The 27,507-nt window shown below is 42.9% G+C and overlaps 1 protein-coding gene across 1 annotated transcript in view; it reads left to right on the top strand.

The window, feature by feature from the left end:
• The window catches only part of SEMA5B (semaphorin 5B), a 163,460-nt gene that overhangs the window by 85,035 nt on the left and 50,918 nt on the right, over positions 1-27,507 (top strand). Inside the window, exons 6-10 of the mRNA XM_065413429.1 lie at positions 599-812; positions 3,155-3,440; positions 7,392-7,527; positions 11,513-11,720; positions 13,745-13,952. Of these exons, the coding sequence (XP_065269501.1) occupies positions 599-812; positions 3,155-3,440; positions 7,392-7,527; positions 11,513-11,720; positions 13,745-13,952 (1,052 nt within the window). The remainder of the gene's footprint in view (positions 1-598; positions 813-3,154; positions 3,441-7,391; positions 7,528-11,512; positions 11,721-13,744; positions 13,953-27,507) is intronic.

Here is a 27,507-nt window from a genome sequence, read left to right as displayed (position 1 = left end):
TCTGCAGCTCCCCAAACGGGAGAGATTCCCCCCTCAGAATCAGGATTGGCCCCTGCAGCTGTGTCGTTAGTACTACAAAGGCTGTTTTCAGTGAGAGTCGGCCCTGTTTGTTGGAATTCCAACTCATATAGGGTTCCACCAAAGCAAATGACAAAGCTCTTCTTGGTATTAAAAGAAGCAGGACCAGGACCCTAGTGATTTAAAAAATGTCAGCTGGTAAAATTGGAAACAGAAGGAATCTACACATCCAGAGACTGTAAATAGGCAGCTGATGTATGTGGGTACAACTCCATTGACATTGGCGAGCTGTGCCCGCTGGCATCCCAGGCTGGTGCACATCACCTCTTTGCAGAGGGCCAGCAGGTCTGAAGCTAATGCACCACACTGGCTTTGTGCTGGCCTTCTGCAAGTGGCAGATTTGACCGTTGATTTACAATCATGCACAATGTCATTTTCTTACCATTGCCTATTGGTTTTTTTTAACATGGGGGTTGTTACTAGGTGCTCAAGGAAAGGTTGAGTTCTGTGTGCATGCTTAGAGAAGCCAGCTGTGTTATTAAACCCTTTATTCCTACTTTCTCTCTCCTTTTAAATACAGGTAGGAAATCTTAGTAAAACCATTGACAAAATAAATGGAGTGGCTAGATGCCCGTATGACCCTCGGCATAACTCGACAGCTGTGATTACATCCCGGGGAGAACTCTATGCTGCAACTGTAATTGATTTCTCTGGACGGGATCCTGCCATTTACCGCAGCCTTGGAAATGTTCCCCCACTACGGACTGCACAATACAACTCCAAATGGCTTAATGGTAAAGTCCCGCTGGCCAAACCGAAGCAATACGTGTATTGAAAGCAACAGGATAGGCTTGTAAATCAGCTCCCTCTCCCTCATTTCACACCAGAATCCAGAATTGACAGGGGATCTCAGAGAACGTTATACAGTTCAGAGAATGTGGTTTATAGAGTACTTTTTACAGCGAGAGGGTGCTGGGTATGTAGTCTTGAGATGCCAAAGGAGGAGAAACTAAGTCAACATAAACCCCTACCCTATTATACATTCCTAGATGTTGAGGTCAGAAGGGATCATTATAATGTTCTAGTCTGACCTCCTGTGTAACCCAGGTCATAAAAATTCATCCAGTAATTCCTGCATCGAGCCCTGGATGAGCAAGGACAGATCTATTAGAAAGAGACCCAATCTTGACTGAAAGACATAAGTGATGGAGAATCTGCTATGTCCCTTGGTTAGTGGGGCCTGATCCACAAACCGTTCAGGTCAGTGGGAGTCTTTCTATTGGATCAAACCCTATGGGCAGTGCTTGTGTCCACTCGCCAGATCCTGGTGAGGCTCATGAAGGCTGCTATAGAGCTGTGGGATATTGTGTTGAAGCAGTGTCTAGAGGAAGAAGGTGCTGGACTATGGCATTGTTTCTCCATTCAGAGGCAAGTCCCAGCATTTCTCCTTTCGGTCTGTTTTCCTGCACAAACAAACAGAAAGACAAATAGAGAAAAATCCAGGCGAAGGAAAGAAAATCTGAAGAGAGAGTTTAAAGAAGAGCAGAGCAGAGCTGAGCTGCCAGTGCAATGCTGTAGCTAAAGGAGCTAATGCAAACTGTGGATGTATAAATGGGGATATTGAGTAGGAGTATGAAGGCAGTATTGCCTCTGGATGCAGCACTGGTGAGACCATTATCAGAATACTGTGTCCTGTTCTGGTGTCAACATTTCAAAAAAGGATGTTGAAAAATTGGACAGGGTTCAGTGAAGAGCCACAGGAATGATTTGAGGTCTGGAAAACCTGCTTTGCAGTGAGAGACTTAATGAGCACAATCTATTTAACTTACTCAAAAGAAGGTTAAAAGGTGACTTGATTGTGCAGCTCAAGGACCTGCATGGGGAGAAAATACCTGATTAAAAAAGGGCTTTTTGACCTAGCACACACAGCTACAATAAGTTCAAAGGTTGGAAGCGGAAGATAGACAATATCAAACTGAAAATAAAGTGCCTGTTTTTAACAGTGGGGGTAATTAACCATTGGAACAAGTTACCAAGGAAGGTGGAGGATTTGAAATCTCAGGAAATCGGTCTGTGAGGATTAGGTGTCTTTCTAAAAGATATGCTCTGCTTCAACCAAAAATTACTGGGCTTGATGCAGGAACCACAGGGGGAAATTCTGTGGCCTGTGTTATGTAGAAGATCAGATTAGGTGATCATAATGTCCCTTGGGCCTTAAAATCTATATAGCTTTATCTGTGATGGTCTGATTGGACCCATTCTGTGGAGCCCTCTCCTACTTTATCATCTACTACCTCCCAGCTTAAACCTGCCTTGCAGCTTTACCAGATCTCCCCGTGCATGCTCTGTTCTCCTCCTCGCTCCTGGGCTGTAGCATTAAAGGAATTCCTGTACATTTTTCTTCCTCCTTTGAGCATTAGTCCAACATAAGCATCATAAAAGCAGCCTGTAAAATCAACAGGTTTTTTCCCCCCTCCAGTCAAATATTGGTCATTGTCCAAACTTTTTCCTTTTCTACAAAGTCTGTTGGCATGAAAGAATATACACTTTAAAACTGTGTGTAGTGTCTGATTAAAATGCACGCTTCAAACCTCTTCCAGAGTCTTTTAAATTCTTGTAGGGGGAGAACGACAATGCTTGTTTTGATACTATCCGTTCTGGTGTGGTTTGTTTTACAAACAGGAGAAAATCTTTTAGTGCCTATGAACTGGAATAAGGCCCATGATAGAAGCCAGATGTCATTGCATTAGGAGAATAGGTTGAATGTTTCAATACAGCATTTAGAGAATTAGGAGGTGATGCCAACAGCATATCTAACACACCATAACGTGTGACTCAGCAATGAAAAGGGGGTGGGTGGCTTGTATTGTAGAGTGAATACAGGTACACATGTGGTAGCTATACCACTGATAGCAATGGTGAAAGGATTGGGCCCAGTATTTGCATCCCCAGGGTTGGAGCTGAGGAACTGAATGGGAGCTACACACCCATATGTCATTATTCTCAGATCCACTGCTCGGGTGCCCTCTGCCAACGCAGTGTCCCCTACAACCTAACAGTGCAACGCACAGAGCCGTTCGATGAGCACCCTTCGGGTTCTGAGCTCTGTAAATCTCATTGCGCGTCTGTTTTCCAGAGCCCAACTTTATTGCTGCCTATGACATTGGTTTGTTCACCTACTTCTTTTTCCGTGAGAATGCGGTGGAACATGATTGTGGGAAAACGGTCTATTCTCGCGTGGCCAGAGTTTGCAAAAACGACATTGGGGGGAGATTTTTGCTGGAGGACACGTGGACGACTTTTATGAAGGCCAGGCTGAACTGCTCCCGCTCTGGAGAAATCCCCTTCTATTACAATGAACTGCAAAGCACCTTCTATCTTCCTGAGCAAGACCTGATCTATGGAGTCTTCACTACCAATGTGTGAGTTGTGACACTTTCAGTTACGTTTCGGCCCCTCTTTCCCACCTCAGCTCCCAGCACAATGAAGCTGTCTTACTGTCAATTCCAGTCAATCATTCTGAAAGATCATTTAGAGGCAAAGTATCCTTTAGAACTTTCAGGGAGAAGCATGAACTATAAAATAGAGGGATGCAAAGACATAACTGGAGATTGTCATATCACCTTTCTGATGTTTGTTGGGATCGTTTTCAAGGAAGTTGCATTGGGATGGTTTTGGGTGCACATGTGTGAGGATCCTGAGGACAGAGTCAGAGGAGAAGAGCTAAGTTTAAAAAATATATTGTGAATTTTTTTAGGTTTTTATTTACTTTTTTAAAGTTAGATGAGTGTAAGCCAGGCTTCTCCAAACCCCCTCGCTCAGATGAGAACAATTTCTCACTGCTACCAGCATGTCCATTATGAGGGCACAATAATACTCTCTAGAGTTTATGTTAGACTGAATTATAAAGGAGAAGATGAAAATGGAATTAATTGTTGTACAAGATGCGACACTCAGAGAGCCTAATTTGTGTAGCTGACTTCTGCGGGGCTACTCATGGAATAGGATACTACTCAATGTGGATAAAGGTTTAGCCCCAAATAATAGCCCATGCAGGGCAGAGACTTGGCATCACACTCAAATAGGGGTCTTGCTTATGTACAGTGATGCTTCTGCAGGGGTTGGCAGTGGCAGAAATTGAGCTTGGGAATCCTGGATCTAAACATCTGCGTTTTGAGCTAAAGAACCTGATTCCTTAGCTCAAAGGCTGCAGCAAACTCAACCTCTCTACAGGAACTAGAGGCAGACTGGAAAGAGTCACGCTGTCTTAGCATGGGCTCCACTGACACTGAGATTGGGACAGAGAACCAACTTCTCTCAAAGCAACTCATGGCGTTGTGCTTTTTGTTATCCGCATACAGTGCTTAGATATTGCAGCCCTAGAGGTGAAATCCTGGCTCCACTGAAGGCAGTGGGACTTTTGCCATTGAAGTCAATGGGTCCCGGCTTTCACCCATACTCTATAAACGCCAAGAGGGAGGGAGGGTGGTAGGCTGTACTTATCTATCTATCTTGTGCTATTTCTGCATGTTCACTGCCAAAATCAGCCAGGAACTAGCCAGCGCAGAGCTTAAAAAAGAAAATATAATTGGGCAGTGGGCCTGAACCACAAACCCAGATCCAAACACCCTGTGCACTTTGGAGAAAATCTAACCCAGATCTGAAGTTTGCATGAAACTCTCTCTAGAATTAATGCTTAAAGGAAGTTAGCCAAACATTCTGACCCTATAAAGAAACTTGGCTAGAGCTTTGGGTGAAGATATGAGACAGTGCTTATGTTACCAAAAGTGGCTGACCAGTTTGCAATGAAGATGTTGATGGTTTTTATCCATACATCCATTTGGCACCAAAAAGTTTGAAATGATAATTTAAAAAAAAATTAAAACATTATTGTAATTAACAACTGGTATACTTAGAATCTACTGGGAGAAGGTATTGGGTGGCATGGGTTGGATAGGATACTCTCCTGCTGGGTCTGTAGCATCACTTCTCCCATTATTTGTAAGCAACACAGAACATAATGGGTGTCACCCAATCCCTATATGGGATACAGTTAGACACTCTTGTTACTCCATGGCTTTAAAGGGCCCACCCCCACACTTGGTTCATCCTTCTCACCTCCATGTATTATATAACACTGGTGTAATTGACTAGATGCGTTATTATTGACAGTAGCTGAAGTTAGATCAAGTAGTGTTTTTTGTGGCTACGACAGAATGTTCTTTCAAGAATTCAAAGAGGAAAATGTTCCAATTTGTCATCTGACTAGAGAAATAATAATTATTCTTTAACTTCCATCAGGGATTTATATCTTGCTATATGTGTTCTGCATGCCAAATAAGGCTGATTTATGCTCCAGTCTGTGTCTCTATCCACTGTTCTGCTGGTAGACTGAAGATACATGATTTTTGTTTAAAAGTATCATTACTTTTTGAAAACTCGCGTTTAATGGGATCGGGGCCGTTTCCCAACAAAGGACGATTGGCTTATATCATGCTTCATTGTGAAAAATCCATGACAAACAGATTTATTGCTCATTGTTGTGTAATATTGAGCTAAGTCAGCAGGAAAGATGGTTATTTAGGGAAGTAGCTTCTGAAATATTTAAACTGCTGTTATTAAAGTTTTTCTATAAGGTCATTGAGATCACATTTAAAACCCTCTGAACTAAATCATTTTCCAAACGGCCTGGTTGAACCATCACCACTAGTACTGGATGTGAATGAGGGGGATAGCTACACTTGGCCCATAAAGAACTGTACAGAGAAATTAATGTCAGTGGTTTAAGATTGGGATCAAGCTTTTGATAGGGTGAAACAGCACTGCCCTGGAGGCGGGATAATTATCTGATATTCACCTCTTCTCACTCATCTTCAGCAGAGGGAAGGAACTTGACTCTGTAATGTTTAGCAGGGCTCTATAAGAATTCATTCTATTTTGAAAAGCTATGCAGCTTTATTTAGACTAGCCTTTTTTTGTGTGCCTCGAGGCATTTACTTGTCACCCATCATTAGCTTTGTCTAAAGAGCTGCCTTCTGTGAACATGCACTGCGTCAGCAGCATTCAGACAAAAGTGGAGAAAGGTTCGACTTGCGTTGCTTTGACATGTTCAGAGTGAACTGCTCCACTGCACAGTGGAATTGAAGGTGCAGGGAGGGGAGTTAGTGGGGGGAGGAAAAGGGAATAGGAAAAAAAAGTTCCTCTTTATATGGAGTTTCTCCAAAGGAATCTGCTGTGAAAGAATCTGTCCCTCTCGTTCCCTGCCTGGAATTGTGCAGCTAGGCTTTTTGTGTGTGTAATTATTGGTTTAGTAAAAAAATTGTTCTTTTCAGAGAATTCAGATTGCTTTAATTAGCGCAATATGTCAAGCAAACCCTGGGTTATCTAAAAGCCACCATGACAAGTCAATCATGCTATCCCTTAGTGATCTATTTTTATTTTTAATTTGATGTCTTTCTCTCTAATTTTCTCTCTCTTTTCTTCTTCCTTTAAAAAGAATGGGTTGAATCCCAGGTTGGGCTTATACAAGCTCTGTCACTTAAGTTAATATCTATGCTTAGGGCTTGTCCCTACTTAGATATGGAGCCACTCCTGGGTGGTTCTGGGTGACCTCACTGCCTGTTAAAGTCAGAAGTGGAGTGTGCTTAGCACCTTGCCAAAACATGCCCTTGCTGACAGAAATGGAACAGCAGTGGCCCACTGAGTTGCAGGATATGATGACTGAGTAGGGTAAAGTTGCTGAAACAAGTTCCCTTGCAGATAGTCCTTCCTCCAGAAGCATTTGTTTTACAGGCTGATTCCTCTGCCTGGGGCATGCATTCTTGATACTATTCAGATACAGATACTGTTCCCAGCTGGGGACACAAAGAAGTGAACTGTGGTCATTGAAAACAGCTTTTTCTGTGGCATGACCTTGCATGTTGAACTGTTGCAATCGCTGGTTTGGTGCTAATTCTCTCTCTAGGTGTATTTAGTATATTTTTGCAGCTATAGATTTCAGGCATCTACAGAAACTGAATTTCAACTTCATCTGACAAATACCACGAAATTAAAAATTAGTCTGTTCATTATCAGTCAGGATTGATGGGATATAAAAAACCGGACACAAATAATCCATGGAAATTGAACAATATGTGCCCTTCGTGTCAGGATTGCTTCCGTGGCTCTTAAAACATGTACATTTTACAATTGAGATTAAAATTCATTCTCAAGATTGTCATCTAATCTGGCTGGATTTTTTCCTCCTTCTGAGATCTGTAGCACTGCACTTTTACCTAGTAATTTACATGTATTTTATTCAAATGGAGTTTGATGTCTGTTATGATGAAATTGTCAATGTTCTAATGATTAAATTGATTTTTCCCCCTTTCCAGAAACAGTATAGCTGCTTCAGCAGTATGTGCCTTCAACCTCAGTGCCATTACTCAGGCATTTAATGGCCCTTTCCGATACCAGGAGAATCCAAGATCAGCATGGCTGCCAACAATAAACCCCATCCCTAATTTTCAGGTATTACTGCAGCACTTCAATTTACTCCAGACCCTTTTAATTTCTCTTTGATGGAACTGTTGTACTGAGTTGATTTTTATGGAATTCAGGATACCAGGCAGAAGCATGGTGCTGTACAAATCACTGAACTATATTTGTCCACACTGGGAGGTGTAATGGAAAATTAAGGTTTGGGGTGGGTTCTTTTTAGTGCTCTAGATTTACCAAAATACTTCAAGATAAAGACTGAAGTGAGTAGAGGGGAAAAGCATGGTCAGTTTTTGGAAGAATTCGGGAATCACTGTATGTATTCAAATGAAGTAGAAGGAGGAGAAAAAAATATATAGGTCTAGCCTCTCATCCGGTAAAAGTAAATCTTTTTCATACAGCATATTCTTAGTCTGTGGAACTCCCTGCCACATGATCTGGGTATATCTTGCCAAATCAATTACCTGACATTGTAGGGGTCTTGGGGATTGGTGCTCCTTTGTCCCTCCTATTCTCTGCCCGGGGAGTCTCTTGTGAGCTGTAATACTTTGGTCTAATTCTTGTTGTTGGCCATGATATGGGGGTGTCTGGGTGGTCGTTGGTGACCTGTGATATACAGGAGGACAGACTGGATGATCTGGTGGCCCCTTCTGGCCTCAAACGTTATGACTATGACTCTATGATATTACTGAGATTATGAGTTTAGCAGGATTCAAGAGAAGACTGAACATTTCTATGGAGACTAAGAATAGCCAGAGTTGTTGTTATAGTAAAGATTTATAAAATGAACAAGAGTTGTGGAAGGGATATAAACCTTCATGCTGAAAGGCAGAAAATAGCCTCTAATTAAAAGGGTGAGGATGAAAATTTCTTGGGGGACATATTATCCCATAACTTCCCACTGTGGGGTTTCTTGCACTGTCCCTTGAAGCAGCTAGCATTGGCCTCTGTTGGAGACCATATTGGGCTAGAGGGACTGCAGAATGGGAATTCCTGTGCTCCTAGGTTTGTATTTCTGCTATGCTCATCACTGTGGTATGTGTGTGGCTAGAATGAAACTCTTAAAATGAGCCATGCAGACTTCCCAGCCACGATTTGCAGATGCAGTGGCTGGAAGCTGAAGCTAGACAAATTCAGACTAGAACTAAGGCACATGACCATTGGAACAACTTACCCAGGGATGTGGTAGATTGTCTGTCACTTGAAATCTTAAATCATCTCCTAAATCTTTCAATCAAGATTGGGGGGTGGGGGGTGTCTTTCTAACAGATAGTGCTAGCTCTTCAGGAATTTATGGGTTTATGCAGGAATTACTGGGTGACATTCTATGGTGTGAATTATTCAGGAGGTCAGACTAGATGATCATAATAGTTCCTTTGGGCCTTAAAATCTAAGCATCTGTGAATTGTGAACTTGCTGGGATCCTGAGTTACAGCTAATTGTCAAAAAAGGAACAAATTGCAACCATCCAGTTTTACAGTCAGCTCTGCACAAAACCTCAGCGAGTGAAGATGACTGGTTCAGAGCATCCGTGAGCAGCCTCTGTTAGCTGGGCTGCCATGAAGCCTGCATCGAAATATAGAACTTAGTCCTCCCCCACTGGTGGAAATCCCAGGGGGAGTGTCAGTGTGTCAGGAATCTTCCCTCACACCCTCAGGGTGAATCTCTCTGTGGCACAGTGGAGCCTTGTGCCAAATTGGGTGCCCATTTCCCCTTAGAAATGCAGAGGTGCAGTTGATGCAGATTACAGATTCCAACATGCCATTGCTCCATACTGATTGGCTACGTTTTGGCCACACTGATCTAGGTGCATTCAAAACAAAATCTAAGGCCTAACTGGAGGCCCGGTCATGCTGAATGCCCTCAATTCCTATTGGGTTTGAAAAGTATTAGGGTTCTCTGAGAGTCGAGGGTGTTCAGCACCTCTCTGGACTGTGTCCTGGGTGAACAGGGAAATGCAAAAAATGAGTCTGGAAAAGAGATTTATTTGCTGTGGAAAATATCAGATATAATGGTGGAGTGAAGAGATTACAGGACCAATATGAGAGTGTTAAAAGATTAAAAGAAAGAAAGAAAGGAAGGTCCATGGCAGATGAAAGGAAGATTGCAAAAAGAGATTTGGATATATTTCAAGTATGTAAGGAACAAGAGGTCAGTGAAGAGCCTTTATGAGATGACAAAGGTAATTTAGTGACAGAAGAGGCAGATATTGCAAAAAAATTAAATTAATTCCTTGACTCAGTGTTCACAAGGGAAGATGAGGGAAGGATGCCAGAAAAAAAAAGTCTTCCCAGAGAGGAAGGAGAAATACTGAAGGATATAGAGGATCAAGACAGCATAGATAATCAGGAAATTAGAACAAAACAAAATAAAACAATAACAGGAGGATGCTGTGTCAGCATGCGGGCTGCCAATAGAGCAAAAGGGTTACCTTCTGCTTCATGAGCATAGGAAATAAAACTAACAATGACATTCCAACCATCAGGATTCCTCCTTCATTGATGACCTGTGAAGGAAAAGGGTATAGTGGGTAAAAATGGGACTATCTGAAGCATGAACGTTCAGGGCTAGAGGTGGCAAAAGAGAGGTGGCAAAAGAGAGATTTCCAAACTTCTTTAGGAACCAGGGATTAGGCACTGATGAAATAGAAAGAACTTCTCTATTAGCAAATGCATTCTGTAAGGATTGAGTCAGAAAACCACTAACCTTGGCATGAGTATTTAGAAAGAGGCTGAAGATACTAACCAAAGGGCTAGATCTTCAGCTGGAATACATCAGCACCAGCCCTATTGACTGCCCTAGATTTCCTCCAGTTCCTCCAGCTCTGGTTGCAGATTTTAGTTAGTTGCAGATTTTCGGCAGGGATTCACAAAAGGAAAGTTGTGCCTAGAACATTGTGAAGAACTTGTTCGTTGTTGCAGTAAACAGTCAAAAATGGGACCCTAATTGAGAAAACATAATTTGTCTGTTCCTTGATCTGTCAAGATCAGTAAATCAGTGGGGCAACATAGTCCAGTGGACTGAGTTTAGGACTGAGCACTCATCCCAATTCTGCCGTTGACTTCTGTGCCCTGGGGCACAGGACATTTAACAGACTCCTCGCATTTCATATGGGTTAATGAAAGCCTCCTTGCCCACCTCACAGCGCCAATCCTGTTCCCAGTGACATCAGTAACAAACATCTCGTTGACTTCTGTGGGAGTATGATTTTTCACGGTGTTTTGACAATATTAAGTGCTAAGTATTAAAGTATGATATAAAGTGAATTCCAGGGCAACTCAGGCCTCAGAATGAGGTAACCAGGGTAGCAGATCTGATGCTGCTGTTGAACTTAAGCAAGGAGGCCAATGCCTTAACCAAAAGGTCCATTTTGATGGACCTGGAAGGTGAGGTGAAGTCTGAGGATGGTCGGACACAGGCTAACCAGCTATCTATGTGAAGCTGTAGGAGTTGGAGGGAACTTGCAGGCCAACTCCCTTGCAAGGATTATTCAAAGTCAGGGGAGCCAGTGGGGGAATGCATGTGGAAGAGGCCAGGTGGTGAACTTGGTGTTTTCATACAAAAAGAGTAATTTTTGGGGGGCGTTCATCTCAGGTTTACAGGACTTTAGGGTAAGACTTCAGGCAGACCTGGGAAAACCTCAGAAAGGGTTTGGGTAGAAGTTCAGGGTTTTCTTATCTCCTCTGAATTTCTTTATCCATCCTTAACTTTTTTTCTCCCAAGTTAGTTCTGAACTTCTGTAGTTTATCTGTAGACGCGCTCACTCTGTGGTGTCGCAAAGGAATAAAATACCATCTCACTGGCCAATGGACCAATATGGAGACATGACTTGATGGGGTGGAAGAGTGACCAAAGCTCCCTGTAACACTGGCTGCTAGCACAAGGGGCCAAATCCTGAAGGCTTTCCTCAGGCACAATTCTCAGTGAAGTCAACAAGTGCTTTCCCTGAAGAAGGACTTCAGGGTTGTTTTGGGTGAAGTGCAAATACAGCTGCTGAAGTTCTGTCGTCCCTGTTTAGTGTGGGATGCTGAATGACAACAGCCCTAACGAGAACCTGACCGAAAGGATCCTGCAGGATGCCCAGCGCTTGTTCCTGATGAATGACGTGGTTCAGCCAGTCTCCGTGGATCCCTACGTCACTCAGGACAACATTCGATTTTCCAAACTGGTGGTTGACATTGTTCAAGGAAAGGATACTCTCTACCACGTGATGTATATTGGCACAGGTAAGAGCATTCGAGTTTAAGGAGGAGAAGTCCCCCTCGTTCAGAGACATAGCAGTATGGGAGCCTGATCCTGAGGTCGTTACTGTTTGTACTGTGTTCTTACTTTAGGCAAAACTCCATGGAAGCTAGTTTTTCTGAATAGGGAAGAGATAAAAACAGAATAGAGACCTTGAGGCATGACCTTGAGAGAATAGGCCTTAAATCCGCAATGCGTAAAGAAGCAAAAGATGTTTTTCCTTTTAACATGTATCAACTAATCAGACTAAGGCACAATGGTGGAGAAGGGCAAACGGCTTGCCCTAGGTAACCAAATTGCTGTGTGTGATCTTGTGCAAGCTAACTTAACCTCTCCGTGCTACAGTTTACCTATCTGCAATGATACTTGTGCACTTCTACACGCCTATGAGATCGAGATGGGTAAGCATTATTATCATCACATTACAGATGGGGAAACTGAGGCAGACAATTTCCTAAGGTCACACGAAGAGTCAGTGGCAGCACTGAGATTATAATGCAGATCTTTTGACTCCCACTGCCATGCTCTGACAATTAGGGCATGCTGGAAAGCACAAGAACCGTGGATGAAAGGCGATGAAGAAAGGCAAAGCATTATAAATGGTTGCCTTAACCTATATTCACACTTGAGATCAAAGTTAAATTAAATATTTTGATTAATCAGAGCATATGGCCAGCCTCATGGGTGTAATGTTTTCATCTTTTATTGTGAGAGTGTTGACTTTATAATAAGATATATTGCCCCTGTAAGTGTTAGTTTAATCTAACATTGCAATATGGAGTCATCCTCTCACTCTGAAGTTACCATCTTCCAGGATTGTGTCATAATTTATGTAACTTTTACCACCACTTACTTTGAAAGTGATTAGCTTTGATATATTCTAGTAACAGTCCCCCTGATTTAAGCCTGCATGGAAGTGATCGTGATGAGCAAACCATACTTAAAATGAAATATGGCATGGTGTTGCCATTTTTACATCTTTATTCCTTAAGTGAGGTGTCCCAGTTACTACGCCAGAAGAAACAGAAGTGGAAGACTGAGATTTTAATTCCATTTGCTTTTTGCCTTCCGTTATCTGTGAAGAAGTCATAGTGTTTTATCATCTATTATTTTATACACATCAGTTTCTCTGGACACTGGTAGTGGTCACTGGAGACTGGAATCTGTTGAAACTGAAACCTTTCAAAGGATGAGAATCACAATTAGAGAAAGCCTTGAGCATATTGGATCCTGGAGATTAGGGGTGGACTTGAACCCAAATCAGAATTGACCCCAAACTTCATGATGGTATAGATCCAGATCTGTATTTTGAGGCCCTATTAATTGATATAGAAACTTCCTGTATGTAACAGAACTTTGTTGCTAGGAGTAATTTAACTATGGTACTGACACACACAAAAAATGCTGTTTGACCAGGAAAGCTTATTCCCTTGAATAAATCAGACTTCAAAGATAACAGGCATTGACTAATCTAATTTTTGTTCTAAATGCATGTATTATTCATGAAAAAAATGCTAGTTTGACAGCCCCAAAGATGAACTTCTCCCATAGATCCATCAATCCATCAATTGATAGATCAACAGTGTAGTGTAAGCTTCCATACAAACACTGCTCATTGTCATTGTATCCCATATTCCTACTGTAAGGACCACTTTTAGCAGGGAAAGGATAATTTAGACTTCAAACCCATTCAGTCCTTACTATGACATCAGAGATTTCCAACACTGGCGCACCATTTGTTGCAGTTGAGATGGCATTATTCTGGGTCCATCTGTTCCACAGCTACAAACCAGTAAGGACACCTGAATACACAAAAGGGAATTGCACCCACATAGCTGAGGCAGTTTCTACCCTGGATAACAAAATTTTTTAAAAAGTAAGGCTTGTTTCCTCTTCTACTAAAGTGTTTATGTAAATAGGATGTCATTAATCTTTAGTCTTCATGCTAGGTACAAAATTGAATCAATATCTCTAAGATTTACTTGCGTCTTGCTTCTTGTTCCATTAGAGTATGGCACCATTTTGAAGGCACTTTCTACCACTAATAGGAGCCTGAGGAGTTGTTATTTAGAGGAAATGCAGATTCTTCCCGACGGTCAACAGGAACCAATCAAGAGCCTCCAAATCCTGCATAGTGACAGGTCACTATTTGTGGGTTTAAATAATGGAGTGCTAAAAATTCCTCTGGAGAGGTGTTCAGTGTACAGAACAGAAGGGTAAGCAAATTTTACTGCTCTGATATATTCCACTCCAGCTTCAAAGGAAAGCACCAGGGAAACATATTCGAGTCTGATTCATTTCAGAATGCCTTTTTTCATCACTGGGAGAGAGAGACAAGATATTTGTGTGTGTGTATATGTCTTGATTGATAGTGCTCATGCCAGGAGCAATGGGAATGAAGGGTATTGTTTTTGGTAAATATTAATTCGTCCTCATTAGAAATTAATCACATGTTTACTGAGGAGTAACTTCCGATATTTACTTTTTTACTTGACTTTTCAGTGTTGGTTTTATCATCTCCACGTGTTTCGCTTGTAGTTCTCACTGGCTGAAAGGCTGCAGTATTCTGAATTCTTGGTCCTCTGGCCCATTGTGGCTTATAAATGATTGCTTCCCAACCATTTAACAATGAAGGGGTGCATTGGGTGGCTATTTTTCATTGCTTTTAGAAGCCAGTAGCTCATTGGAACAGCATGTGACAGAGTTGGCACCTGGAAAAGTGCTGTTTGGCTTGAACATTTTAAAAGAAAATAAAAAAAACTTTTTCAATATTGACCTCTGATTGCAGAGGTGTAATCCACCCAGTGTTGAATACAGAAGGGTTTGGATAGCTACATGGCCTGCCCCTAGTTTCAGCAGGCAAAGCAGTGTGATACTAGCTGACTGAGACAGGTGCTCATGTAATCTGTGTTTTCCATCTTCAGTCCTAGAGTTTGAAGTGGGTCCAGCTGTGGGTAATTGCTTATTTGCACACCTAAAGACACTCTTCCCCCTTTATTGCAGCCTTTGCATTGCTGATCCTTGTCTGAAATGGATATCTTCAGTGCATGCCAAAAGGAGGCAGTTCATTAGCATGCTCTACCTCTTTCTTGGCCTAGCACATGGTGAATTTCATGATTGCTTAGTTTCTAACCAGGTTAAAATTATTAACTAGCTTGTTCTAAAGTTGAGTCTGTCTAAATGTAAAAACAACGGCTTTTTCTATTTTTGCTGAGCCTCATAAGTATACTTATCCCTTTTAGGAAAAAAACCCTCCACTTCAGTCATTACTTCAAGTTTGGCTCAGGAATGGTGAATGTATTAAGGTTTAGGAGTTTGATACAGAAGGGTTTAATACGAGAAAGGAACCATAGTTGGAAAACATCATCCAATCCTCCCCTCTGAATGGCAGATGTTTAAAGGGCCAGAACACAAGAGCCTTTCTCTTACGATTGTATAGGAGAATACAGCTTGAAAGGAATATACATATAAAATGGATTAAGGGAAACCTAATTCTTCCCTCTCTTTCTGTTTGTTCATGAAAGATATACCCAAATTAAACTTGCTAATAATTTATTGAATGTTAAAGTTCCCAGTCTGAGGATATAAAAGTACTTTCCACTGTGGGGTCCAGCTTTTGTAAAGTTGTAAAGTCAAATGGGCAACAATTTCAAGGCTCCCTAAGGTATCTGGACACTCCATTCCCATTGCCGTTGCTTTTAACAATTTGTATTGTAAATTAAAGGCGGTTTGGCCAAGGTTTTCCGCGTTGCCTGAGGGATTTGGATGCTAACCATTAAAGAAGAACTTATATGCCACTCCACTGAACAGAGAGAACGAGCCAATCCTGTGAGCATTCATGGATGAGACTTGCTCAGTAACAGACTGAACTGGGTGACTGAGACCGTCATCGTATAACTCCCCTAAAAATCATGACTTTCTTCCTGGAAGTCATGACCATGACAAACATGCACAGTCTTCATTACGATGCTGATTTAGTGCTAAGGGTTTTCCTAGTGAGACAGCCTTGTGACATACACATCTGGGGCCAGTTTCATTCCAGGTGCAACACCATTATATTTAGAACGTAGTTTCAATAGGCTGGCTCATCTGTTCCTGTGGAAAAACCCATAAGATTGGGTTTGGGAGAGGAAGTGTCTGTTAGGGTCCCCTGTGGGGGATCATGGGTCTCAACCCAGGTCCCTGGGCAGTCCTCTGACTGCAGCCACCACCAGACTGGTACCAGCAAAGAGTGTGGGCTGGTGGACCCTAGCTCACCATAGGCCCCGCTCACAAAGCTCCCAATTGGAGAAACTGTCTGGTCTCTCCAATTGGCTCAGACTCATTGTTTGAACCAGAAGTCGTCTAAACAACTAGGTGAATTCCTGGCTGGTAGCTACATCAGATCTGCCTTCTTGCCTGACTCTTAAGTCCTGCCTTGTTCCTGATTCCTGCCTTCCTGTCCTATTCCTGGTTCCTACGCCCTGCCTTGTTCCAGATCCCTGCTTCTGTGCCCTACCTCTGGCTCCTGGCTCGAGCTCTGAGCCTCGGCCCGATTCCTGACTCTGCTCTGACCCTCGGCTTGACTCCCAACTCTGGTTCCATTGCTAACCTTCGGTTCCTGGCTCCTGACTCCTGCTCTGACCACTAGGCCTGACCACCTGTGTTCAGTCTATGACCATCTCCTCATGGAGATTCCATCAGGAGGATCAGGGTTTGCTTCTGCATATGGAACAGACTGTGGAACCCACCCAGAAACCCCGAGGATCCTGTGGGATCTATAGGAAGCTAAGTCTCTTAGCACAGAGGCCCCTTGCATCCTTCCTTAGCTCTCAGTGCTTCAGTGGGGCTGCACTGGATCCATGCTACCAGGTACTTCCCTGGCCATGGGTATCCCACTTCAAGGGATCGCTGGATTGGAGAGGGGGCCACAGAAAAGATGACAAAGCCCCAGGACTTTCTGCAGGGCCAGAGGAGTGATGCTATGTGTTCCAAGTCCCAGCCTGCCCACCCCTCACCTGGCTCAGAATCCCAGACACCCAGAGAACCCGCTTCATGGACTGGGGGGAAAGGGTGACGGTGTCACAAGCGCAGCTGAGTCCTTTTTGCCTCATGAGAGTCCCCTCCACACCTGGATCGGGGAGGCACAACTCCTCCCCTGGTCATCCATCTTTACTCCAGCTTAGTGGTATACAATAGTTTAGAACACACAGACTCTCACACATCATAGTCGTCATTTGACTTCATGGTACAATGTTAAGGTCTATCTCAGATGACTGGAAGCTGCCTGACATCAGATGAGGGTTTTAAATTTTCTCCAGATCATACTTCTTTCAATGAAATAAAGCATCAACCCAGCTCTTGAGGGGCTGGTGACTCAAAATCCTGCCTCCTACAGTCAGTTTTATCATAGTTTTAGATACTGTAAAATTAGTAGGGTTGGGCTAAATAGAAGTACCGGAGATAGGATAAACTGAAACGTACTGTAAATATGCTGGGTGCCAAACAGCGAACACATTTGTACAACGTGGTAAGCCAGAATTTGTTCAGAGAGAGTTGGTCAATGAATGTGATTTTGCAGGTAATGCCGTGGTGGGTCCTGAGTTCAAAAGAAGATGGGGAAAAACTCTGGGAGGTTATCATGAGATGTGGAGCAATAGAGGGATGGTACATTGCAAAAAACCAAATGGAAACTTGCAAATATGCACATCCCTTAAGAAAGCTAAGAGGAGCTGGGGTTGTATGTATTTAGATGGTGTTTTTTTTTTCCCTAATAGAAACTGTTTTGTAGGAGATTTCTCAATTTCAGATTCCTGAAACTTTCCCCCTTTAATATCCTGGATGTGTAGATCACATGTTTACCAACTTCCTTTGTATTTATTTCAGTGCTGAGTTGTTTCAAGAGGGGTGTTTTAATTTCATCTGGTGCTTTCCACCTGGCACTTCTCATGGGCTGTGATTTATTGCTTATTGTTGTGTCTATGTTTAATACATGCCAATAAATAACCTCAGGAGCAAGTCACGATTCCTACCCCTCGCCTACTTCCTTGCCAGTGCTATGACTTCTTGACTGGCTTCTCAGAAAAGCTCTGGTTTCAGCAGTTTTCATAATCTAATCGTTTTGATGGGGGCTTGGGAAGCTTTCAGATGATGAAAATTTTGTGCCTCCCAGGCAGGAATACTACAGTGCTGTTTGTTTCCCTTGGCTCTGTCCTTCTTTATCAGGAAACTTGTGACTGTTTTGCACCCCGGGGGGCTAATTAGGAATTATGATTGCCAAGTAGTTTTTGGAATCCTATCAGTCTGGGCCCCAAGAAAGGGAAATCAGATGTGGAGACAAAACTGATCTAGCATCGATTAGCTTTGGCATTCCAAACAGCTCTGCTGCTGCAAGGCAGGGGGACCCATACCCAAGGCTCAGAAAGAGGGGAAGAGAAAGAAAGGGGGTGAAAAAAGCACGTCTGGCCTCTCCTTTACTGTTTGTTTATTGCCACAGCATCAATTGAACCTGCTAAATGGTCACTGATAGTATTGCACAGTGTCTTGATGTGTCTCGCTGACCCAAGGTATTTCTGGGTGTCTAAATGGTGCTTTGTACATGTCTACTGACCTGTCACAATTGGCCTTTTCATACAGCCAGGCTCACCAGCCGAGCGACAGGAAGACGGCTGTAGTGTCAGTTGCCCAAATTGATGGCTGGACTTGGCTGCCGGGACCTTGCCTTGTGCATTTGTGTGTTTTCCTATTGTGTTAACGCTGTGGTTCCTCACTTCCACTGGAGAGTATTAGGAGGGTGTCCAATGCATGCAAAACCTGCAAACCCTTTTAAACATGTCATGTTTCTAGACTTCTTTGCTGCATAGTAGTTTGGCTGGGTTTGCTGCTCAGGGTTTTACTTGTTTAGAAACCTTTTTAATCTCCTTACAATACGAGAAGTAGGTAAAGTTGGGTTTAACACTTGTTTCAAAATACCCCTAAACTTTGGCCTGGGGTTGGTCTTGGATTCCTGTTCTAAATTTCACAGCTGGCATCACAGTATATCTAGAACAGGTAAAAACAAAACCCAGCATCTGAACTTTGGAGTGGTGGGGATTTGTGATCACGATCCAGTGTTGATAGTTTGGGCCAATCTTTAGTCTAGGTCAAGAATTATTTAAAGGGAGAGTGAGATCATTATTTCATGTTGGGAATCACAGTGAAGCAGGTGGGACAGTGAGGCCAGCACTAACACAAGGAGCTTTGTGATCTATGTGACCTACCCCTTGCCCAGCATCTATCCAGAGTGTGCATACAGTGCAGCCAACTGTGGGTCAGCCAACCCCGTTCAGGACAGGGAATGTGAGCAAAGCTGTAGTCATGCATTTGGTTTAGAACAGCATCAACAAAACATGGTCGATGACCAGGCTAGAAGGTCACGCCAACATCACTGCTGCTCCAACTCCTGCTAGAGACATTATTTTACTGCACTTTTTATGGATCATCTTCCGCCCCCTCCTCTCCCCACGCCGTCTCCCACAACTGTCTGGAGAGAGTCTACAGCTCATACGAATCAGTGATATTTTGGGTGCACTATGAGGTCTTGGGAACAGGCCAGTTTATTATCCACCTCTGCTGCTAAAGGTGCATTTTTCTCTGTGCAATTGTGTTCACTTCTTCAGCTATGAATCTCTTGGGCCCTACACCAGTTTGGCAGCAGGGTAATGACATCACTGGAGTTATTCCTGATTTACACTTGTGTGACTGGGATGAGAACCAGGCCCTCTTTGCATGCAGTTGTGACTCTCTCTTGTCTTTTGACCCTGTTACTCTGGGTTTTAAATTGATAGCTTGACCAAAATTCTGTTTTACATACCCCTTGGCCATATTGCTTTATGCAAAGCCAGCAAAAACCCTGATGCTCGACTGACGGCTACTCTCGTTTGCTGACTTGGGGTCTGTGTGAGGAACACAATTCGCTGCAAAACAGCCCTGGGCCAGTGATCAGACAACTGAATACATGTGGGTGAGTAACTTCTGGACCTGCTTGGAGGGGAATGTTGGACATGGAGGAAGGGTCAATAGCAACATCCAAGCAGTGTAGTGCATTTCTCGCGCTCTCACTCTTCCTGTCTTCCTCGGCACATGTCAAATAAAAGTTCTAAAGGTGGCCTCTAAGCCCAGAAACTCAAAGGTATTTAGGCTTCTAGCTGCCATTGAAATCCATGGGAGATAGGTCCCTATGTACCTTTGTGGATCTGGGCCTAAGCAACTTCCACTAGACATTTTAAGTGAAAGATGGGTGGGTTTGGATGTTTTAAAAAAACAAAAACAAAAAAGCGAGATCCCCTGAAACAAAGAGGTGAACTACCTGAATCTCGCATAGTAAAGATGCAGTCATTACAAGCCTGCTAGATTTCAGGAAAGCAAATGTTGGGGAATTCAGAAATCAAACGAGTAATGTGCAATGGAAGGAAGTATTAAAAATGCTGGGAGAACCACAGAGGAGCCCTGAACCATCATAATTAAGGCACAGCAGCTCCCATTGTGACACTGATGGCCAGATTTTTGCTGAATATTTTGATACCTAAGTGGGAGCTGAGTGTTTTTGAAAATCTGGTTCTTTAACGACTATGAAAATTGCTGAGATACTGAACTCCTTTTATGCACGTCTTTGAGAGCTTAACGAGAAGTAGGGAGGGGGGCCTTGTGAAAATGTAACTATTGTTGAAAAGCAGAAAAGGGAAAATCTGTACTAACTCTTTCCATCGGGTTTGGTTGACGTCACTGTAGGGTTAAGGGAACTAGCTACTTACTATACCACTGATAATTAATTTGAAAAGCCTTGGAAAACTTCAAAGAAGGAAAGTACTATCCCATAAATCCATCCACAAACCCTACTAATATAATGTGATAAATCGTGCAAATGAAATCCTGACTCAATTTAAGTGAATGGTAAAACTCCCATTGACTCGATGGGGCCAGCATTTCACCTCTAGGGTATGTCTACACTGTAGTTAGACACCCGTGGCTGGCCCATGCCAGCTGACTCAGGCTAAGAGGCTGCTTAGTTGCAGTGTAGACGTTTGGGCTCAGACTGCTGCCTGGGCTCTAGGAAGCCCCTCCTCACAGGGTCCTAGAGCCTGGGCTCTAGCCAGAGGCTGTACATCTGACTGCAATTAAACAGCCCCTTAGCTCAAGCCCCACGAACCCGAGTGAGTTGGCACGGGCCAGCCGCAGGTTTTTAATTGCAGTGTAGACATAACCCTAAAGGATAACAAGCAGAACTACAATCCATAAGCTACATGGATTTACGTGGTAGATGAATTTGATTGCTTTTTTTATAGCACTACAATATTGGACCCCCAAACGGCAAACTCTGATGCACATGCTGAGCTGTAAGCAGATGAGTACTCTTAATTACTATAATAAATCTAGTCGCGTCCCTAAAGTTAAGCACCTTCATCATAGTTTGCAGGATCTGGACTTTTGTGCTTGAAGGGAATGAGATAGATGTAATATGGTTAGATTTTAGTAAAACATTGGGTACTGTATCTCATGAAAGCTTAATTCAAATTGCTTAGGAAAGGAACATTGTCGTATGGATCTAAAATCGATTAAAAGATCATAAGCAAAGGGCACGGGTAAGTGAAAACGAAGCAAGTTGGGGGAAGTTTCTAGTGAGGTACCCAAGAAATTGGCATTAGGTCCATCTTATTTGACAGTATCTTTATGACGTGGAAGAAAATAGCATGCTTTGTGGCTGATACTAAAGTGTGAAAGAATCACAAAGAACAGTGATGAGAGAATTAAGTATCTGCAAGGAAAGCTAAGATGGGGTGAGTTTGGGGAGAAAGCTGAGACTGAGGTTTGTGTTCTGGTGGTGGTGGTTGAGTTAAACATGAAAAACCAAACAGTAGGAATTCAGGATTTTGTGCTGCGTCTGGATGCTCTGCTCAGAGCAGGGTGTGAATGCCACGTGGTTACAGAAATGTGTTTGGCTATTGAATAATCTCCCAAGGGACATGGCGAAAGCCCCGTCACTTGGCACATTTAAAACTACTGTAGAGTGGACAGAACCCCACCGTGCTTGGAAAACAGACTGGACAATTTGATAGTTCTGTCCAATTTGTGTCTTATATGATTCTATAAACTCAATTTATAAAGCTGTCTTTTTATGCTGTCTTTTTAATACCATCTCTCTCTCTCTCTCTCTCACTTTTAGACTACCATTTACCATATTGTACAATAGCTGAAGCCCAGGTTTACGCAGCTACTGAAAAAAGAAAGGTTATAACTGAGACAGACGAAGGTCACTTAAGAATGAGCCCAGTAAAATGAGCTAATTTCAGGGCTCACTGGCTTTTGTTTTCTCACTGTCATCTCTTTGTTGCCAATTTGTTTTGGGATGCTTTGATGTTACTGTTTAAAAAAAAAAACCAAAAAAAAAAGCCACACTGCACTTGTGACCTGGATGGCTCTGAAGATTCTGAATAGCTTAGAAGATGGATTTTTTCACCTCTAGCTAACTGGCTAGAGTCCAGCCCAGATCAGTGGTGTCTAGAAGTCATTACCATCTGATGACTGCTTGGTGGGCGCTGTGAAATTAGTCTCAGTCCAGTGCTGATTGACAGTGAGCATGCAGTTTTCTTGGAATGTACGATGCTAGGATGGCTTTGACACTACAGTCATTTAAATAATATTAATAACAAAATGCTATAAGCAGGTTCCAGGTGTTTCATCCATTTCAGCCTTCAGTTCTTACATCTTGTGCAACTGTTGTTTCATATTATTTGTAGCACCCTCAATTTTCTAGCCACTTTGATGCAGTCTCTGCATCAAAGAGCTTGGAGTCTAATTCCACCGGCTGCCTACTTCATATCTCAAATTTCCGGTCTTCTGACAGCAAGACCTGCAGTGAGAGTGAACAGTCACTGTAATATGCAATGTGCGCCCCTGATTGGAGGAGTCATAGTTTAATATCCAGCGGAATAGCTGCTGGGGAATTTGGCCTTTTCATTTGGAGACGTGCTAGTTGTTGGGGTTTTCTTTACAGCATCAGCATCGTGTGTAAAATATGTATATACAATTCATCATCAGAATCAAACACATAATAGTGATCGTTATTTATATTTATATAGTGTCTTTCATGCCAAAGTATCCCAAAGCAACAACCTTCTGTGAAAAATATAGTCACCCATTTCATCCACCACTAAAAATTAGTCACTTCTCAAGTGAAACACAGCAGCTCCCAGCAACGCTACACAGCTGTTTTGGACAGGCACTAGAAAGGTATTGGGTGAATATCAAGAAAAAAATCCTGATCGTGAGATCAGTTACAGTGTGGAATAATCTGTCAAGTTAAGTAGAGGAAGTGTTGTTGCCTGGAACACTTAAAACTAGACAGAACAAAGTGATGGAGAACATATTGAAGGGATCGTCTTGCACTTGTCTAGCGTAGGGACCATCCTGCACTGGGCAAGGGGTGAACTATATCCCCAAGGGATAGATTAGATGGCCTAACATTTCTTCGAACTCTCTAATATTCTGTTATTCTACAAATACTCTCTCTATTGAATCCGCTGAGGGCAGTTTTTTGAGCAGAAAGTAATTACCCAAAGGTTGGACAAAACAAGCTGAGATGAAAGAGCTGCTCAAATAGGGATTGTTTTGTGCAGCCTTGGGGAAAACTGTAGGTTGTTTTCAGACCTGTGTCTCTCGTTCATGACTCTTTCAAAGTCGTTTGCTTCTGCACGCTTTCTTCTCGATAAATCCCATCGTAGCCTAGGTGTGAATCAGCAGCATCTTCTGGAGGTTGCCTATAACATATTCATTTTTCCTTGCCATTGAGAGCAGACACATTTCTTTTCCCTCCAGCTGCCCCTTCTGCTATGCTCCCAAGCCAGTAAATTGCAGGAATTCACTTCATTCTTAAGAGTATGAAATCTGACATTGCAAACTCAAAATGTAGAGGCAAAGTACCAGCCAGACGTGGCATCAGCATCCTGGCATTTCACGACACGGAGCAGCTGTAGGGAATAACACTTGAATGGGCAAATTTGCCAATGCTGTTTTTCAAAAGGACCTCTAACCCGTCTGCCTTTTTGCTTTGGGTGTGTTTGCTCCACACTGCAGTCTGCATTGTGTATAAGAGATGTTGTCTTTGTAGATTCCAAGGCCAGAAGTGACCATTGGGATCATCTAGTCAGCCCTCCTGTATAACACAGGCCATAGAACTCCCCCCACATATGCTCTAGGAATTTTCTATTATGGCTAAGGTCTTCTGAGTTTCGGAAATGGATTGTGTTTCAACATCCGGACAAATACGCTCCCTACTGAGGAATTCCTTCTTGCGATCCCTCTGGTTAGGACTTGTGTAGTTATCTGCATTGCTTTGTGGGTGACTGATTCCAAATCTGGTAGTCAAAGGCACACTGACTTTCTGTTTTTATTAGAGGTCAGTTTTGCTTGGCATGGTGACAGGAGTTTTTAATAGTGTTTATGGAGCAATGCTGCTGCTTTTTTTTTTTTAATAACCTGTTTTACTGATGCAACGTAAATCCAGATTTAATCAGAATTTTCTTAGGATAGCATTAATCTTCAAATCTGAATAAATGCAATGTTGTTTTATTTCATGTCTTTAATAAAAAACAAACCATACCCAATAAGGAACTCATTGTCCCTAAGAAATGATGGAAAGGGATGTCCGGGAGTAAGAAATGCAATAGTTTGTTGTGTAGATTGTGAGAGGCCATAATCTATAAAGCCACAATCAGTTATGGAGATATTGAAAATGTTGGGGCCCAAGTGGAAAGTAACAAAGATAAAACCAATTCAAGGTCTGTGGCGTGGAAAGGGAAATAAGCCAAAATTGCCGACAGAAGTCATGCATCTATTCACTATTACTTTCAAATAAGTTAGATGTGTTTTGGCTTTTAAATGGCCTGGAAGGTAGTTTAGTTTCAGAAGTCATTTTCATGTGTCAGGCTTTAATTTTTGTGATTAAAACACAACATGTACAAAGTGGAAATCACTGAAGCTGGTGGTGTGTAGGTGATAAACTTCACATACACACTTCTCTGTCTTTGTGTTCTGACACCATGCACCAAACTATTGAACCTCATCTAGCCACTCTAAATGCTACGATCACCCTACCCACTGTGGTCTAGGAGCAGTACCTTACTCAGTAAGTAGTTCCATTGATTACTCAAGGGCTAAAGTCCTACTCCAAATGAATAATGGGTGAAAAATCTGGCTCTGAATGTGTTGCATTGTTTGGCAGAAAAATGAAGTTGCAACTTGACCAGCATCTGACTGCAACAGCTCAGTTCCAGTCCACTTGTCTGTTCAGTGGGAAAGATAATGGATTTGCACAGATCACAAGCCCATCTCTATGGGTTTAAATTTTTTAATGTATTGAAATTACAGGGATTGTTTGAGTTGGTTTTTCTTTTTAATCTTACTTTCATAAGCCGTGAACATCCTTTGATTCTGACTCTGCTCTCTTCACGCCATCTGGTTTTAGGGAAGACAAAAGTCCACTCTCCTTTGCGTGGGTTATTGAGACTGTCAGGAATTATGATTTGGTTGGCTGGAAGCTAATATGATTATTTGTTTCATTCATACCCTCTGCAGGTTAATGTTAATGGGACAATAAGCTAAACTTGTCAGGAAATGCCAGTCTGCCAAACACAGTCTTTAGGATCACACCTAATCAACAGCAATAATACCACCTTATTGCTTACAAAATGCTGTCCTCTTTGCATTAGAACAGGGGTCAGCAACCTTTCAGAAGTGGTGTGCCGAGTCTTCATTTAGTCACTCTAATTTAAGGTTTCGCGTGCCAGTAATACATTTTAACTTTTTTAGAAGGTCTCTTTCTAGAAGTCTATAATATATAACTAAACTCTTATTGTATGTAAAGTAAATAAGGTTTTTAAAACGTTTAAGAAGCTTCATTTAAAATTAAATTAAAATGCAGAGCCCCCCGGACCGGTGACCAGGACCCGGGCAGTGTGAGTGCCACTGAAAATAAGCTCGCGTGCCGCCTTCGGCACCCGTGCCATAGGTTGCCTACCCCTGCATTAGAATATCAGGGTTGGAAGGGACCTCAGGAGGTCATCTAGTCCAACCCCCTGCTCAAAGCAGGACCAATCCCCAACTAAATCCCCCCCCCCCAAGAACTCATAACCCTGGGTTTAGCAGGCCAATGCTCAAACCACTGAGCTATCCATCCCTCCCAGGCTGCTCTGTGTTTGAAACCTATTAATATGGACTCCTAACATCTCAAAGCAAAGTTTAGTACTGTAACGCAAAAGATTCTGGCTCCCATCTCCTTCTATGACTTCAGGTTCTTTATCAGTCCCCAGTCTTCCTTAAAACAAAGGAATAACATAAACAAGGTCCACCCACCCTGGGCTTAATAAAAGTCTTGCGTCCCTCCTGTGTTTTTTCTCAGCAATCTGCTCCTTGTTCCAGAGAGTAGCTGCAGAACTGCTTCCCTGGGCCTTTCTTCACCCTAGTAGTCTCAGAGATTGACATGAAACGTAACCTCTATAGCCCCTTGGCTTTCTTCAGTCTTGTTTCTCTCCTCGTTCCCTGCCCTTTATACAGGACAGTATCCACAGGGCTGCTCCCCTGGACCTTCCTTCCTGGACTCTTTTCCCTACTGCAGGGACTATTGTGAAAGACTATCCCTTCCTGGCAGTTTTCTGTGCAGACACGCTTGCCCTGCAGCTCTTTATAAGGAGCACCAACTTGTTGCTCAGCTGAATCTGATTAGTGAACTGGGCTAGCTGGCCCCAGGCCTGTGGCCCTTAAAGGTCATGCCAGCCTGTTACACCCTCACCCACCTTCCAGAATTCGTTGCATTTACTCACAGAGTAAAGAGAAAGGGAGTGAGAAAGAAGAAAACGGAAATAGAGAGGAAGGGCATGGGGAGAGCAAGAGCATTGTGATGAATTGCTGGAGAGCCTTAGCTGAATATCTATTAGTATAAATGCCATGTGGTTGCTTTGGGACTCTTGGTACAGAAGAGCACGTTTGCTTGTTGTCTCTCCCATGATAATCAGAAGAGAGGACAGAAGTTACAGTAATTCTTGCTTTCCTTTGGCCTGTCAAAGCCTAATCTCTTGAGTCTGCTCTATTGATTTTAAAAGATCTGTTTATTACACAGTCTAAAGCTTTTATCTGTCAGGGAAAACTGACCAAAAGATGGAGTCCTCTTGTGCCATCAGCACATTAGGGGCCGGATTGGAAACTTTTGAACTGCAGACTTTTAAACTTTAATGAAGATTTTAAGGGAGAAATTGTTCACTCCGTAAACAAGAGTTCCCAAGTGCCCATGTCACTGAGTGGGCTGCTGCTTCTGCTTTGCGCTGCACATTGGCATACCTAAGGAGGAAGAGGAATCCTGGTGGGCTAGTCTGTATTCCACCCTGGCTCCAGGGGAGATTTGTTGACGGCTCCTTCACTGCCATGTACCTGGCACGGTTCACGACTTCCCCTAATACCTTTTCCCTCTGTGGCGAGTGGGAGACCCTGGCACACGTTTATATCAAGTGTGCCTGGTTGCAACCCCTCTTCCGGCTCCTCCAGAACTTACTCCTCTGATTCTGGCTGCACTTCTCCCCACATCTCCTGATTTACAAACACCCTATCCATGGCCCCACAGAGTCGCAAGACCTCCTTGTCAGCCTCCTCTTGACCATGGCCGAAGTGTCCATCCACTATACCTGGAGCAGGAAGCTAGATGGGGGGGAAGGAGTGTTCTGCAACTGCGGGGTCTACTTCCAGTCCTCCCTCAAATCACGTCTC

The sequence above is a fragment of the Emys orbicularis genome, chromosome 11 (assembly GCF_028017835.1).
Source record: "Emys orbicularis isolate rEmyOrb1 chromosome 11, rEmyOrb1.hap1, whole genome shotgun sequence".
NCBI lineage: Eukaryota > Metazoa > Chordata > Testudines > Emydidae > Emys > Emys orbicularis.
The sequence above is the reverse complement of the archived record's forward strand: the minus strand, read 5'-3'. Positions and strand labels throughout refer to the sequence as shown.